Genomic DNA, 17,494 nt, shown 5'->3' on the forward strand with positions numbered 1-17,494 from the left:
TTAAACTTACACGTTGTCTCCTTTGTCTGCGGTGCTCTGCTCTCCTTTCTCACTTCATGAAATGAAAAAGTATCGTCTGCGCTCGACCCTTCATCTCCTGACTCTCTCTGTGAGCTCTTCCAGCCTCGATATTAGACGCCTCATGTGATCGTCCATGATTAATATCACCGTCATGCAGACCATGAACACGGTGGCCTCCCCGCTCTCCATATTAGCTTCTTTCTGGTGTTTTTCTTCTCTCCTTACTTTTTTCTTGTGTCTTTTGTGTCTCTTTTATTTTGGGGGTATGTTCCTGAGTTACTGAAGACAGGCAAAAGCTGGCATGAGATGAGGGAAAAAGAGTTGAAACACCTGTAACACATCTTTTTTTTTTGTTTGTTTGTTTGTTTTTTTCGAACCGGACCGGGGGACAGAGAGAGTGGGAAAGCCAAGAAGAGAAAAAAAGAACAGAAACATGAAGAGACAAACATAAAAAACAATGAAAAATCCGACAACCAGCTGCTACACCTGTAAAAACAAAACTGAAGACGATTCACGGCTTTTGTGGGGAATCCAACCTTAAGGGCCGTGTATACTCTTGTAGCAGTGTGTCGCAGTGAGCTTGTCGCAGACATGACGCAGATATTTTTGATTTATGCCCAATAGCGCGGTCTGCGCTATGTTAATTCCACGCCACAACGCAAGAGGGACAATCACGAACAATTCATTCAACAACAATGGCGACTGGACGAATGCGCACTTTGATTGAGATGCAGCTGATCGATCTAGAAATAGAAGAAATATTGCTACTACTGGAGCTGGCAGAGAGGCGAAAGAATCGTCACGGTTAGCACGGTTAGCGTCACCATTAGCCGGTTAGCAAACCGGAAATACATAGTGTAGAGCCTGCGACGATATCTGCGGCACTGTCTGCGGTGAGTTACAATTTTGGGGAGGTGCACCAGAGTGTCTGCGTAAGGGGCGGGGGCATGTCTGCGTTAACTGCGACACACACGCAGACGACCTGGTTTCCGACCATAAATCAGCCTTTAGAAGCACCAGGAGCACCTGTAAGCAGACAAGCAGAGAACAAACACACAAACAAAAAAAACAAAAAAAACACAAGCAGCAGCAATCTCATATAATACAACTGTGGATACAGATGACCTTAAACCACAGGACAGCACAACAACTGCTTAGTGAGCATAGTGAGCATGCTACTGGGCTAATGAATGTGTGAGTGTGAGTGTGTGTGTGTGTGCATGAACATGCAATACACATAGATGGTCCCACATAATAACCATGCTTAAATATCAGTTTATAGTGTCACAATACCCCCCCCCCAGCAATCAGAAGTAGGCCGAGAGGGCCCCCAGACCCAGGCCACCAACAGCCCCCAAGGAGCACAGAACCCGGGAAGCCTACCATAGGGACAACCACGCATCCCCCCAGAAGACAGCAGAGGAAGCTCCCGGACAGAGCCCCCACAAGCATCGGGCAGAGCCCCCCCGGCGACCAGAGGCGGCAGCGTACCAGCCCCGCCAGGCCCCCGCCACCCAGACATGGGCCGCGCGCCGGAACCGGCCCCCGCGAGCCCGAGCGCCACCGAACCCCCCGGCAGGGGCCCCGCCCAACACCCGAGATTTTTACTTTTACCGGGTTTTGTTTTGTTTTGTTTTGTTTTTGAATGTGGCGCTAAACGGCTAAAGTAACACGTCGCTGACACAGACGGCTGCACGCGGCGCATCAGTCCCGACCTGGTCCCGACTCATGTGCGAATGCAAACTGAAACGGTTCCGCTGGGGAAGGTCAGTTATCAGAACGAAATTTTAGTAGGACAGTTCTTATAACTGCGTTCTTAGAACGGCTCTGTCCGAAAGCGGCTAATGTCTCTGTGGTATTTTGACAAAAAGCATGTTACTTTCATTTCACTTAGACCTCGGGAAAACTGTTTTAACTTGTGAAAAAGGGCCGATTTATCTCCTTTACATATCACGTGTCCTGCTCTCTAATAAATTGTTATCAGTGTCGACGGTTGATAAACCCACATCAGTAGAAAACTATCCCCCGGCAGGTTACCTTTATTTTGGGGGTATTCCTGTCTAAGTCTTTTTCAACAAGTCTGCTAGGGAGACCTTTTCCCAACAACATTTTACCATCCTTAACTGAACTTGTAGCTTTCGCTTTGGTGTCCTTCTCCAGTGATCACAGCCTTACCATCAGTCTATCTGTTTGTTGTCATTCGTTTGACCTGCATTCATCTCTCCGTGCCCCTGCAAACACTTCATTCAGTAGTTTTACTTACTTATCTGTTGACCGTTACACACACACGCAGGCACACAAGCATTATGTCAATGTCAGTGCTTTGTTAAGAGTCACAGTTCGGCAGACAGCTATAAAACTCGAGGGGCATGAGGCCACCCTGGTCAAAAGGTCAAAGGTCAAGTGTCATATGACGGCAGTTAAAATCTATCGGGTTAACTACAACTTTCCCTTGAGAGCAATTCTACTTTGTATTAATTTGATTTAAACTTCTAAACACATTGGTGATCACTATGAATTGTTCACTATGATAGATTACACATGTGGAGTTTCAACAGTCCTATTTCTAAAATAGATGTGTGAAGGTAACTCAGTCAAGATGCAATCTTAGTGATTTACACTTTTTTTATAATCTGATTATTCAATCCTGATTACATGTCATTCCTTTCTACCCAGCACTCCATGTGACAAACAAATTAAAGTGAGCTGGAAACAAACAAAAACAGAAAGAAGAAAAAAGATGGAATTAACTGCAATGTGCACTTTTTATCTCCAAGAATCTATGTCCTACCTTCGCTTTCTTTAAATGTCACACTTGCTGCTCCTGTAGCAGTTCTGCTGTCTTAGCGAGGTAACCTTTTCTCAGAGCTGTGCTGACCACACATGCTTTACATTCCTCTCCTTTTGATTGCATTCACCAGAGTTACCAAGAACGAAATGAAGTGGGATTAAAATGCTTCTCACAAGGAAAACGTTAACCTTAATAGAGCAGAAAACAATTTAAAATGAGACATGTTGATCTTTCTTTTGAATGAAGTCAGCTGATTTGACTCCTTTTCAAAAAAGGAAAGTTTGCAAACAACTTAAAGCTACAGCAGCTTTGGACTTTTAATGCATGCATATATCTTTTGGGCTCAACTAGACACATTAAAAAGAAACATTTATGATTATCTAGATATTAAGGATTTCAAAAAATTCAACGAAGATACGGGAGTAGTGATAGTCTGTGAATATGTATTCTATATCTGTATGTGAATATTTGTAGTCTCTGCATCCATTGATAATGTTGAATATTGTATTATGTCTGTGTGCAGGCACAGATTCAGAACACGACTGGGGGTGCCACAGAGCTCCCTGTCTCTTGTAAGAACTGACTTCTTCAATAAATGATAAGCCGACTGGGCTCAGTTTGCTACCAGCTAATTGTTAGCACGGCAAGAATGTCGTCATAGGTCTGACTGTCTGATGGGAGGAGGGATGATTTTCCATTACCAGAAATAGGATCTGTTTGGCCTGATGCATTTGAAATGCCGGATCATTCTTTAATTAGAAACAAAACCGACTAACCTCGACATCTTGATAACAAAGTTGGACATGTAGTTTCTAATTTTGATTTGAAAGAGCCCAAAGACTGTTCAAAGCCAATTTCACAAATTATGATTTTCACCAAATGATTATTTCCTCTTTTTCCTTATTAGTGTCAACCTGTTATTTAGGGAAGATTTGGAGATTATATTTGAGTTGTGTTCAAGCCCTTATATACACCAAGCCAACAATTGGTCGTTGGGAACATGTGGAACATTGTACAACATCTGGGTCTCCTGTATTTTTGGTGAGCACCGTTGGGCTCATCAGTAATTAGAATTATGATTTTTTTTTTTCAGATTCAACATGTTGAATTTCAACATTGCCATCCACTTAGTGTGTTGAGAAAGATCTGCAGGCAAGAGGGGGAGAAGAGAGACAGACAGAGAGACAGCAGGTTAGTCTAAGTGAAGAGTGAGATCATTTGCTCAGATGGTAAAAGTAAAGCAGGGCAGATGGCTGTTAAGGAGGAATAGGTCACGGATGACTTGGATGTCTCATGTGTGAGAGAACACTTTGCACTGGACGTAACTGGATTATCCTGATTGTGTATAGATCATGTATCACAACTGAGATAGCACCATGGTGGTTGACAGTTGTTGGCAGTTGTTGACAGCTTCAACTCTTCTGGGCAAGCTTTCCACAAGGTTTAGGAGTGTGTTTATGGGAATTTTTGACCATTCTTCCAGAAGCGCATTTGTGAGGTCAGACACTGATGTTGGACGGGAAGGCCTGGCTCGCAGTCTCCGCTCTAATTCATCCCAAAGGTGTTCTATGGGGTTGAGGTCAGGACTCTGTGCAGGACAGTCAAGTTCTTCCACACCAAACTCGCTCATCCATGTCTTTATGGACCTTGCTTTGTGCACTGGTGCGCAGTCATGTTGGAACAGGAAGGGACCATCTCCAAACTGTTTCCGCAAAGTTGGGACCATGAAATTGTCCAAAATTGGTATGCTGAAGCATTCAGAGTTCCTTTCACTGGAACTAAGGGGGCCAAGCCAAACTCCTGGAAAGCAACCCCACACCATAACCCCCCCTCCACCAAACTTTGCACAATGCAGTCAGAAAAGTACCTTGTTGTTTTAGTCAATAACTTCTGATGTAAAAGGCAAGTAAAGACAGGACCAGCGTGTAAACAACAGAGATAAATAAATGGACTGGAAGAACACAGCTATGCACTAAGAACTGAAGGGAAATGCCTGTAATATACAGCGTATTTGATCAAATACTGCTTAAGAAATGAAGGATTCATTTTGTGATGAATTTGACTCGATTTATGGTTCAGCACTCTTAGACCAGTGTTAAAATCAGCTAATTAATATGTGCTAAATGAACCACAATTACAGGTTAATTTAAAACCAGCTTTTTTTTCTTCATATATATTAATGTAGCCTGAGACATAGCTTTGTCTGTTTTGTGAAGGATCAGCGTAATAACATGTAGCTTTATCCAGCATTAGCTTTAAATTGTCTTTAACTGAGACCCAGTTACATCGATCCACTGGCTGGTTTATTGTCACTATCACTAGAATTGCTGCCACTGCATGTTCCATGCGTCATAACTTTGGCCCAGCTAATAATTGATGAAATGAATTGCCAACTTTTAACAGAATTGATTTTGATCAACCGGTTGGTGCAGCTGTACTCTCCAAATATTTCTTTCTTTGCACTAAGGGATGCAAAATTTAATTTTTTTTACATTTAAAAAAAAAAAAAACAATCTTTGTAAACATGTGATTATATCCTGTTTTTACAGGTTAAGAAGCAACAGTATATCTAATGTTTGGTGATGGAGCAAAGCACAACAAAGGTTGTACAAACGTTGTACCGAGCCTCCTTTTTTTGTCTGCCATTAGGTACTAAATATGTGTCATATTCACTAGAGAGTTTCAAACTGAATTTATCACTCTTGTATGTAAACAGGCAAACATTCTGTGCCTTGCTTTCAAAAAGTCCAGTGACATCATGGTTGAAGTTAAACACTCCCTTCACAAGCCAGTTGAGTAATAAACACAGCCTTAATGGTAAATGACAAACACACATGGAGAACACAAAGGTGGGAAGTGGCAGAATCGCTCTGCTTCCACACAGTCACCTGTTGTTGTCATTGTTTCGGTGCAGCTACGCAATACTTCCTTATCTGTGAGTGTGTGTCAAGGATCTGTTTGTTCACACTCTCCCAAAAAAACTGTGCTGGTGTTTGTTTCCTGCTGTCTTCTAACAAGCAGTGATATTTAAGTGCTTAATCTGAGTTTCTGCTTCAAAGCAGTGGTACGCCAGCGTATTGTACGCCACTGTAGGCTGACATGCAGGTTTTTCAGGTGTCTGTAGATTGTACACTGTAATCAGAGCGTTTACAGCTTCAGACTTCATGGAGAAGATGGACTTAAGTAGCCATCCTGATGCCAAAAGCTGAGACAACAAATGTCAGAGAGGATAAACATCTTCGATCCATTATGTCACCATGTAAACAAAAGCTGGCGCGGTGGTATTTCAACAGAGGTGTTGTAAAGCAATCAAGGATATGACCTTTGATCTCTGCCAGAGGGAGAGTTCTTCCAGCTCGGCCATCTGGGCCATATTTGATCTGGTTTTTAAAACTTTTATAATTATTGAATATGTATTGCAGCTAAATTCAGACAAATAGAGCCTAAGGTACTCCTGGAAGTTTTAAGGACAACTTTATGAGATAAGTAAAGAGCTTAAATCAAGAAAGCAAAGTAAAAATGAAATCAGTCGAGCTCATTCCTTTGCTCTGCATCCTGTGCTCTTTCTGCCCGTTTGTTTGTGTCACAGCATTGGAGTGTGTTCGTAAAGCATCAGGATGAATCACCACCTGGCCTTTGCAGTGTTATGATCCAGACACACCCATTCCCTTGAGAGGCCCAGACCTGTTCAGAGGTACTAGATGATGAGGTAGCACCGCATCCTGATAGATTATGTAAATAAATAGTCAGGCAGGAAGTATAAGACATAGAAGCGAGAAGGAATGGCTGTGTATGCCATTAAAAATGGTTCAAATCTTTTGGTTAAAGACTGCGGCAAATCATTTGGAAGAGGCCTGATTCAGCTTACAAGCCTTTAACCTCGCAGTGAGCTCTGAACACCTCTGACTCAGACTCAGGACAGCAACCTGTGGAAACAGTGAGGAGAGAAAGGGTTATTTCCACAGTAGGACAAGCTGTGTGTAACACCTCATTCTTCTGAAGAAAGGGGTGGAATTTTACCAACTGCTTGTGTAACTATTAATCTCCTCGGTATACTTATTCATCTTACAACATGGCAGGCCAAGAACAAAGAGACTGTGTTACAGAGTTTGTTTGCTTTATAAGCAAATTCTCTGTCAGGCTTTTGAAATAACTGCATGACAGATGTGCATGTTAAATACAAATGTATTGTAGAAGTGTCATTTAAATTGAGGATCGATGTTAAAATGGCATACGGTACGATGTGGCATGTTTAAAGCAATACTATGTAACATTTCTACCTTAAAATAACAGCTTGAAAAAAATTGTGCGGCTAGAATGAGTTTTAATATTACAATTGGCCTGTCTCCTATGCCCTTCGGGGGTGTGAGTTGGAAAAACTGCGCTATGTAACTTTGCTGGACCGGCCCGGGAGCTGAGCGAAAGTACTTCGACTTGCTTTCTGGCACACCTACCGCAAAAACAAATAGACCCCTCTCACGCTCCCAGGTACAATTGATTACTCTTACCTTCTCGGTCAACATAGCTTGCACCTTCTGACTCCTCGCCGGTTCGTCAACAAACGTGAAACGTGAAAGCGAAAGGGTGTTGTATTTACAACAGTGTAACCGTACATTACCTCCAAGCCTGTAGGGGGAGCTCCATAATGGGCTTTTTGAGAAGTTACATTGTATTGCTTTAACCGAGCAGAAAGCTGTAGTCATCCTTGCTGTCTCGTCTGATTCACTAGATTAGAAACTTAAAAGGCTTTACAAGGGTAAGAAAGACACTGTGGGACATAAATTCAAGGCTCAGTTTGTACAAATGAGCAGACAAAACACTCAATGTTATGTTTTAGTGATGAGTTTTTTTTGCTGTGAAAAGCTTCATTGAGCATCCTCATTAGCATGTTGTCAAGGACAAAGTTTTACTGTTTTCAATTATTGATATGGTTCATGTTGAGAGAATAGGTTGGTCTTTCATTTTCTTTTCATTTAGTTTTCCAAACTCTAAAGAAAATTTTAATTGACAGCAAGAATGATCTGAGATTGGACCCTCTCTGGTCAGCTGGTGCCTTTGGATGGTTCTCTCAGTAGTCCGAAAGGATCTGATAGGATCTTCAACTCCTTCAAAAGTCCGCAACTTTGGTATACTCTGAAGTACTTAAATAACTTGTTGATATTTGCCTTGAAATTCAGACTATAATAAAAGAATAATGAAGTTCTAAATTAGCCTAAATATGCACCAACTGCACTTATCCATTATTGTCTGAGAGTGTTTGCAAAGATGCAGTGTGCCTGTGCTGCCTATCTCCCCCCTTTATTTAAAGTAGCGCAGTATTTACTGGAAAGTTGTGACACCGAACAATCTGTAACTTCCAGTTTGTAGTCACACATGAGTGCACAATAGAGTACAATCTTGGTAGCAGACAACAAAAGTTCAGCTCCAGGCCCCATACCTTTTTTCAGGTGCCCTGCTAACCTGCGGCACCAGCTGTCATAGTAGCAGTCAAAGTGAATGGACTCTGATTGAACTCAGTTCTTTTTGTGTGTGGATATAGAAGCAACGGTCATCCAATTAAACAAGGACCTGAGCTTGCCTCTATTTGAGGGGGAGGCCAATGGGGAGGAGGGAAGAGGCCTTTGTGTGCATCGGGGGGAGTGAAAGGAGTGTTTGTGAAACAGGGTGGAATTTGTGCATGATTGTGTTAACATGGATGTAAGACAGAGTGTTGTGAGACAGGAGGGGAAGCGTTTTTGGTTTCACCGGTGTTTGAGGTTGGGAGACCCCTTTTTAGTGAGATTGAGGTCAGTGAACCAGGTATTTATTCTGTGTTTCAGTAACTGTGATATGATACATTTGGATGTTGTGTTTTTCACCTTCAAGGACCCCGAGATAAGCTCATAGATGACCGTCTCTGTTTCTGTCCACTGTATTCTCTCTTTGTTTTCACCCAACATGTTGCTTTCATTTATTCATTTATTTTTTCTTATAGCTGTCTTAACATGGCAGGATATCACAGCAAAGGCAAAACACTAGGTAGGCAAGATCTTCATATTTCATTATAATCCGAAAATTCTGTACATTATTTTGACACTGTGGCTAGATCTTATAAACTAACGGTGAAGTCTCACATGCAACGAGTGTTGTTTTGCTTGGGCTCTTATTTCCCATATTTGTGTCACATGAAAACACATGTGTGGCAAATGCACATCTGTGTGTAAAACATCGAAACCAGCTCCACACTCAGCTCGTTGTGTCTCCAGTTACCCAAAGTGAGGTTGCTTTCCACTCTTCCACACAAAATATGTTTTGACACTTGTATTTGCAAAATTCATGAACAGGTTTTTATTCACATTTGCCCCCTTTCTGAACGACAGAAACCCCGGTAAATCCCATTTCAGGCGCCAGGAGGCAGGAGAGGGCCAATCTGAAAGTAAAGGGAAGCCACTCGGTCACTGATGGCTCATTTTAAAACCAACACAGTGAAGTTTTCTTCCCTCCATTTACGCAACAGTCGCTGCCAGTCTCCAAGCATTTCACGCGGTGCTCACAACATATAACCAACTGAATATATTCTATTTATATTTTCCCAATGCTTCCCTATTTTTGTGTACCTTTGAGGGAGGCAAAAAAAGTACAATTTAAGTCGCTCAAATTATATTGTTAGCAATATTTAAAGTTGACAAAGTAAACCCCCCCCACCCGTTTCTTTCTCTCCACAGTTTATATCCCCTTCTGTCATGTCTATTTGATGTTACCGCAGTATTCCCACATATATAAGTTTATTATGACTTACATTCTCCCTTTATAGCTTTTATGTTTTCTCTTTAATGTTGTCACGGTAACACTTCGGGCACTCAGACAAACTGTGATAAGGTTACAGCGACCTTAAATTGTGTTTATGGCATTTTTCGTTTTCTCTGTTATCACTTTACCATTGTTGGGGGGGCGCATTTGTGCGTGTCAGTTGTACCTGTACAATCTTTGGCATGTTTCACAACCTCTGGCAAAAACACTGCAGTGCGGGGATGCGAGAGGCATTGTATCACCAGAATTAATATTGTGGTGCTACAACTTTTAGGGGAGGCTGATCTTGTGCGTTAAACATCTCTGTTATTTGAGGCGCTCCAGGGATTTAGCGAGCATGCCCAGTGCGCTCCTCTCAGAAACAGTGGAAACCACTGGTGCAGCATTGTTGGAGTCATACCAAGCATAGCCTGCGTGTCAGTGCAGTCGACTTACAGCTGGCTGTGAGGAGAACTGTTGCTACTCTTTTGTTTTGTTTTTTTGTTACTCTCTTTATTTCCTCTCTGCATTTACTCATATTTGAAAAAGTATCGCGAAGTCTTCAAACAACTACGAAACCACTTTTCCGCGGCGGTTATTCTTTTAACGGGGTTTCTAGAAAACCAAAGTTGGAGGCTGGGCCTCTGGCTTTTTGACCTTCGATTGAGAGGAGAAAAAAAGAAAAAGCTGGTCTTTTTTTGTTTTTTAAATGAAAGCTCGATAAATGCTACTTACGAAGATGGACCTGTTGAACTATCAGTACCTGGACAAAATGAACAACAACATCGGCATTCTCTGCTATGAAGGTAAACGGTGCTGGCTGTTTGTGGGCGTTATTACGGTTGTTTTTTAAACTTCCCGAATGGCCGTTACGCCAATAATTCACGTTAACGAGTTGGTCGAAGTTTTCTCTCAAGTTAACACTCTTTCGCTAAATGGCTGTTACTTTTCACAAGCATAGTCAAATAAAGTTTCCTTTTCTTATGTATACGTCCGCTGTTCGAATTTTAACACGATGTATGAGTGTCGACATAAATTGTTTTTTTTTTTTTTTTGTCCTCGGCCGTCGTGTGTCACGTAGCAACGGAGCTAGCGGTAGCGTTATCTTACGTCTGTTAGCCCGTTTTTCTGAAAGCCGGAAAAATCTTTTATTAATCTGCCTTATCTAGTTTGTGTTATTGGCTGCTGCTTTTAGGGAAAGTTCAGAGATCAAAGGCTGAAATAAGAGCGTGTAAGCTGTAAATTGAATTAAAATGTCTCCTGACTGTATAGCTCTGTGTAATACTAGTAGTTTCACGGCTATTCTGGCTCTCTGCTCTGTGTAAATCTCGTCTTGAGTTGTTTGTCTTTGCGGTTCCATTTTCTCACTAATTAAATTTGAGATGTGCTTTTTGGCTGTTCTTGTGTTTGTTGGCATGTTCTATTTCTTCTACAAGCTGCTGAAAATGTTTTCTTCTTCTTTTCTTTATCTGTTGGTGGAGGAGTCTCCAAATGAAGTGGCATTAGCAGCAATCAAAGCAGGAGTCTTCCATTATTTTTCGCAAAGTTACTGACTGTACAAGTGTTGCTCCCTTCCTCTGCTCTGCTGGTAGTGTTCACATGTCAGGCGTTGTCACATCTATCCTGTCTGGGGGCTATGTTTCAGCAAGCTCTTCCCCTGCCTTGTCCCTGGCCTCTACTGCAGCATGCAAGATCACATCCAGCTATTAAAAAGCACTTCCTTGAAGCATTGTTACATTTTTCAGATTTTGGCATGAACATCAACTAATGGTTACCTATTGCAACAGAGGAACTGTGACCATACATGTTGGCCAAGGTGGTTTCCGACAACTACTCTTGTTCTGATTATCAAAAAAGATAATCTGAATAAAGTGGCAGTGGTGCAGATTCAGACTGCTCAGGCTTTTGCTGTTTGCTGTATGTTTTCCTTATTGTTGCTGTGTTACAGTTTGCAGCTCTTTTATTTAACTTTTATCAACTTGTATCACTATTAAAGCTGTATGACTGGAAACCATTTTGCAGAGGCACATAATGAATACAGAAAGAAGAAAAATAGAAGTGTTTTTTTTTTTAACACAGTTTTGCAAATGAGAAAGGAGTTGTTTTCTCTGTTCCCAAAGCAAACTGCAGGTGAGATTTTTGCAATGCGACACATGATCTGCCATTTACCTGAGGTTGATGCCAGTCGAATTGGGGGTCGTGTGTGTCACCATGAAGCTCCATCTTCCTCAGGTTTCTTGCTGTCTGTCTCTGAAGAAAATGACACGAGTGAGGAGTGATATTTTTATACACCAGGATCTGCTGGGTGTCACTTTTGACGAGATGAAATTGAATCAAATTGTTCTTATCTGTCTCTGGAAGCACAGGTAGTTCCATTTATTTATTTGTCATGTGACTCCATAGTGTGCCTTATGATAAGTAAACAAAGATAAAAAGAACGGGGCGAAAGAGCTTAGCAGCAAAAAGAAGGAAAGAAAAGCCCCTCGAGTTCAAACATGTTGAGCCAAGAAAGGATTGGAAGAGCTTTGCGATACAGTGGGTGTCCTGACTTGTTATTATAGGCTTGAGCGCACCTACTCACATACATTTCCTGGCAAACACACATGCGTGCTCATACTGGTACACTGTCCTCAGTGCTTCAGGTCGGTTCTGAAGCCATCGCAATGTTGTCACTGTTGACACTGGAAGGCAAGTGCAAGCGTGACTCTGGGCTCTCACACGTGTACCCTCTGAGAGAGGCTAGGTTCCTTGATATGTTGAAAAATGTTTGCCTTTTAAATGCATCATGTTATAAGTTAAATAAACACACTCGTGTAATAATTAAGAAGTTTAGATATTTACACTATGGGTCAGACTTTCAATTTGACGTTGAGTGATCCATTTTTCCGAAGCTGATCCTTGATGACAGTTTTGAGTCACTTGCAGGCAGTACAACAGTTATATATCGCACTGCGAGGTAGTAAAAACCAAAAGGAAGGTTGGATTGGCAGAATGTCGTCCTGCCGAGGTGAAGCAGTGGGCAGTGAACCTTGTATCTTTTCTTGTGAGGTCTCTTGGGGGTTAGTGTATCTACACGTCACATTCTGATCAAATTATGCTCAGTTTCCTTTGCTAAATGGTTGCCAACTTGAGGCTTCAATCTCATTTAACTTAACATCATTTCTGAGTGTTGCACTGGTCGTATTTCTTTTCAGGGGAGGATATTTGGTCAGTAGTGGGAAGTTTTCACCGATCAGACTGAATGGCAGAGAATGAACTCCACGATTTCCTACTAATCTTTCATCACTTTGTCCTTCTTTCTTTCATTGTTCACCTGATCACATTTGTTGTCTCTGTAAAGCTGCCATTGGTTGTAAGCCTGGCAGCGATGGGTGCAGGGGAATGCTGACCTTCTCTTTTTGCTGCTGAGCAGGAAAAAACAAGCCGGTTTGAAACCCACCTCAAAGCCATGTACTTTTGTCAACTTCTCTCCTTTTTTGCCTGTCTGTCTTGCTCTTTTTTCGCCCCGTCAGAGATCAAACCAGTCTAATTTGGAGTTTAAAAGTTCAGCCCATGCACGCATGAACTTCTGTGGAAGAACTTCTATCTTTGTCCTTTTGAATGTTCTGAAGTTTAAGAAAGGGAAAAAGATGAGATGATAAAGGCAACCCAGAGGACAGTTGGAGTTAATGAAAAAATCAGCCAAAAATAAGCACTTTGCTGTTTTACAAAGAGAGAAGACCCTCTAGGACTCATCTTTTAAAATATCCGAAGGGGGGGAAAGGGGAAAGCGAGAAAAAGACACGGAAATGGAAAGAGAGAGGGTTTCACCTCAGTTTGTAATCCAATCTCATCCTGATTTAGAGCTGTTTGAAGTTCTATCAAAAGAAATAAGCTTTGATCATGTCGGCCAAATGAACTGAGAGAGCGGGGGGGGCAGAGTGGAGTTTTGATTTCATATTGCCCTCTTTCCACTGATTGTCTGCATTTTGTTGAAAGAAAAACAAATTATATTAGAGGATTCTGAAAAAATATTTGGAGAAACTGCAGAAGTCATTATGTCTTATGTGTAGAGTATAAGGTGCTGCTACTTTATTGTGTAGTAGAGCCAGTTTTTTTTAAATCGGATATGTTTGGCTACCCTTTCTTTCCTTGTCCTCATCTGTCCTTTGATTTGAAAGTAAATTGAATAAAATTGCACAATTGTTTTGTTCCTTTGTAGCTTGTGTCATCGTGTCCCTTTGCCTCTTTCTGCGTTTTGTTTTGCCTGCTACTGTGCACATGTTAACGTCCGTCATATCTTTACCACCTAAGAAGCACCATCATTCACCCAGCTGTCAGTTTATTTCGTAAATCTAATGACGAAATCAGCTCAGCGGCTATTCTTGAACCTGCATTACAGGCGTATTTCATTTGAAACGTGTCAGGTTGCATCATCTTTTTCTTTCTGCTGTCAACAAAAAGTGAACTTCACAATCTCTTGCGTGTAGAATGTATTACAGGCCTTCATTGCATTTAGATCAGCGCACTTCATTGGTGAATGAGCATTGTGGTTCTCAGGTTCAGTTTGGAGTGTTCAGTGTTAAGTAGGCGTTACGTCAACGGTGTTTGACTTTTCGGTCAAACGTCCTTCTGGTTTGCAGGGGAAACACTTACAGGTTTCCTCTCTGTTGAGCACCTCACTCTCTGATAAGCTTTTGTGTGTCCTCGATCCTGGTCGGACAGTGTGGTGTCACAGTCTTCCTCCTTTATTGCCATCCCTCTGCCCTGCCAAAAACAATGATGTCACCCTTGTTACCATGGTCACAGCAGGGCAAGCAGGAACATGCCAGAGAGGAGGAGGAGGAGCTGCTGCTGTATTTCTGAGGCCACGCACAAACTAAATATAAATCATTGAGTTGTGGAGGGATAATACATTTTATTACACTGTTTTTTGTGTGTTTATATATTTTAAAGCACAATCTTGGGATAGTATAGTGTTAGTAACCAATTTGTGTTGTAGTATACAAGTACCTGTGGAGAAAACTAGATTGCGAGGGAAATCTAGTTCAAGCTTTAAGTTTCATTTGGGAAAAGTCAGACGGATACAGACATGAGGCCATGGAAGCAGTGGAAAGTCCCCGTTCCGAGACTGAGCCAGTGGTAGTTTTCCTGATTCTCTTTTGCTTGTACTCCCACTCACTGACAACTCTGTAGGCCCTCTGTACCAGGATAAGACTGCAGAGAGAGAAATAGTTCACACTACACATACACGAATGCAGAATCCGTCCACAGCTATTTCTCTCAAAACATTCCTGACCAGATACTCCTCTGCTAATGCCAGAGGTTTATGCCTCGCTCAGCAAACTGCATAAGTCAACAAAATCCAAAGTTTGAGCTGAAACACAGCCTGGACAAAAAAACAGTCATGAAGTAGTTTTTTGTGGTCACCTTGTTTAAAGAGGCAATATAACTGGTAACTACTACTTGAAAATACTGTAATTTTGATCAATTACGATAATTTACATTTACTTCATGGTAATGTTGGAGCTGTCACTTTGTGAGTTGTCAGCAACTCCGCATGAAATTGCCAAAATTACAGTTGAAGGTAGAACTCACCTGATCTCTGACTCACACAGACTTTTTAATGTTCCGTGCTCTGGAATAGCGACTCAGTATCTCTAACGACGGTCCATTTCTCTGCTGTCTCCCCTTTTCAGGTGAAGCAGCTTTGAGGGGAGACCCCAGACTCCAGTCCCTGTCTCTATCATCATCTTCCTCCTCTTCTTCGTCATCTTCCTCCTCATCTTCTTCCATCTCCAGCCACAGGACGGGACCCCCTCCAATCAGCCCCACCAAGAGGAAGCTGAGCGGGGACCAGGGAGACAGCGACATGGACGACAACGAGCATGTGGCAAAGATGAGTCGACTGTTTGCTGCACAGCTGTGAGTACACATAGCGACTTAAGACCCAGTTGGTTTTTAGGCTTTTGCTCCGTGGTATACTTGTGACAAGCTGCAACTAAAGTTTTTACCAGTGAAGCTCTTTTTCTCTGTCTCACACACTCTGTATCTATAACGGTCTTACTACCTAAAAGCTACTTCTACTGTCCGTATTTACAAAACTCTCTGTCTCTGTCTCTTTTTCGTTTTTTTCGCCTGTGCAAGCAAATGTTTCTGTTGGCTATGTGCGAGCTGCACTGGGAGATTTTTCTCAGAAGTCCCGGTTTGGACCGCGGGGTGCTATGCCAGGTTTGGCTGGCTCCACAGCATTACACACCTCATATAGCTGCAGATCTCTGGAGGCTTGGAAACGGGAACTCAGGAAGAGAAAAATGACTCAAAACGTTCCCACATTCCCGCTTCCAGGAGATTCCAGAGAATCTGGAGCGCTGGTTGGTGGTGAAGGACTGCAGGGGCAAGAATCAGCGGAGTCAGTCAGTCACGGGATGCCAGCCACGGATATTTATTGCAGATAGGCAAGGAGGTGTTAGGTAGAGCTGTGTAGCTTCTTATGCACTCCACTTTTAACCGGTACATCCAGAAGAACACACTTCAAGTAATGGGACCCATCAAATGAAAGTGAATGAACAGAAAGCTTAATTAAGAAGTGTTTTTATTGAGCTAAACATGTACAAATGTACTGCGTGTGTGTGTGTGAGAATCATTCATGCATACTGGTACAAAGCACGTTTGTGCATGTTGAAATAAATATGCCCAGGCTTATTGGTGTCAAACACTTCTTTCCATCTTTAGATTCTTGATTTTGCAGGAAAACTTGCAACTGTAGTCAGCTTGTATTTATATGAGCAACAATGGATTTAAAGTCAGATAACTCGTACTGTATGATTCACTTCTCAGGAAATTATGTTCCTTTTTAGTTTGCTGCTCAAAATGCAAAAATGAGCTGTATATGTTTATTCGCTTGTGTGATGCAGCAGCAGTGCTTTGGGTTACAGGAAGAAATGTGGGACTTTTGAATCGAGGTGTTCCAGTGGCGTGACGGGAAGGGGGTCGTTCCTTCGTCTTGTGACCATCAGGGCTCATATAACAAAGGATTAGCTTGTGTGTCTTGACATTTGTGCAGAGTCATTTTGTTTTCTGTTATGGATGTGTCAGCGATGGGAGAATTAACACGACACTCCACAGTGAAACTAGCCAGTGAATCTATCTTCCCCTCGGTGTATTATTCTGTTGTCTGAACCCGTTTTCACTGTGTGAGTAATTATAGATGGACTTTGTGGTCGACTCTTGCATGCATTCATAACCAAATGCTCCCACTTGTGTATCACGAGTTGAATTTCATTTAATTTTTTCAAGTCGGTGTGCCAAAGTACAAAAGAACTTATTGTTGTATCGGCTTTCATTTTGTCCTGCAGCTCCTTCTACTTGAAACCATTTGGTTTAATCAGAAAAAGGTTTGTTGAAAATAAAACTGATGTCTCAGGCTTTTCGAGCTGCTCACTGTGGCATGATTATTTCCTATTAATCCCTTTATTTAATCTTCATTTCAACTCTAACCTTGAAGTCATTTGACTCTTGGCGCTGTGGGTTAATTTCCACCCAACCAAAGAAAATTACCAGTTGACTTGGTGCAACTTGGAGGCAAATTTAGGGATTTCTAGTTCACAAAGACATAGTTTTATCCTGGAGACCTAGTTCCCTCAGTCACCCTAGATGTGTCTTTTTTTCTTTTTTTTTTCTAAGTCATTTAATTTGAGCTTTCTCTGAGGGCATTCTTGCCCCGGTAAAGGTAACTGCTGAGCGACTTGTTGTAACCTGCTGTAAGAGTCGGCTCCTGAAATGTTTCCCAGTTTTAACTGTCCTGCGACAGCAGTGACGCTGCCGAAGTGGAGAATGATGGGCAATCTTAAATAAAGCTAAAAATATCCTCGTAAAAAAAACCCAGCCCCATTGAAACATTTTGGGTCCGCTTTTTATAAAATGTTTCTTATA

General features: G+C 41.9%; 1 protein-coding gene across 2 annotated transcripts in view; it reads left to right on the forward strand.

Annotated features, from left to right (window-relative positions):
* vgll4b (vestigial-like family member 4b) overlaps positions 1-17,494 on the forward strand; it is a 43,349-nt gene that overhangs the window by 14,214 nt on the left and 11,641 nt on the right. Inside the window, exons 1-2 of one of the 2 annotated variants that reach the window (XM_075461375.1) lie at positions 9,965-10,386; positions 15,259-15,484. In XM_075461375.1, the coding sequence (XP_075317490.1) occupies positions 10,305-10,386; positions 15,259-15,484 (308 nt within the window). In that variant the 5' untranslated portion in view covers positions 9,965-10,304. Of the gene's footprint in view, positions 1-9,964; positions 10,387-15,258; positions 15,485-17,494 lie in introns of those variants that run through there. The other variant, XM_075461376.1, reaches the window with a different exon arrangement.

The sequence above is a fragment of the Odontesthes bonariensis genome, chromosome 3 (assembly GCF_027942865.1).
Source record: "Odontesthes bonariensis isolate fOdoBon6 chromosome 3, fOdoBon6.hap1, whole genome shotgun sequence".
Lineage (NCBI taxonomy): Eukaryota > Metazoa > Chordata > Actinopteri > Atheriniformes > Atherinopsidae > Odontesthes > Odontesthes bonariensis.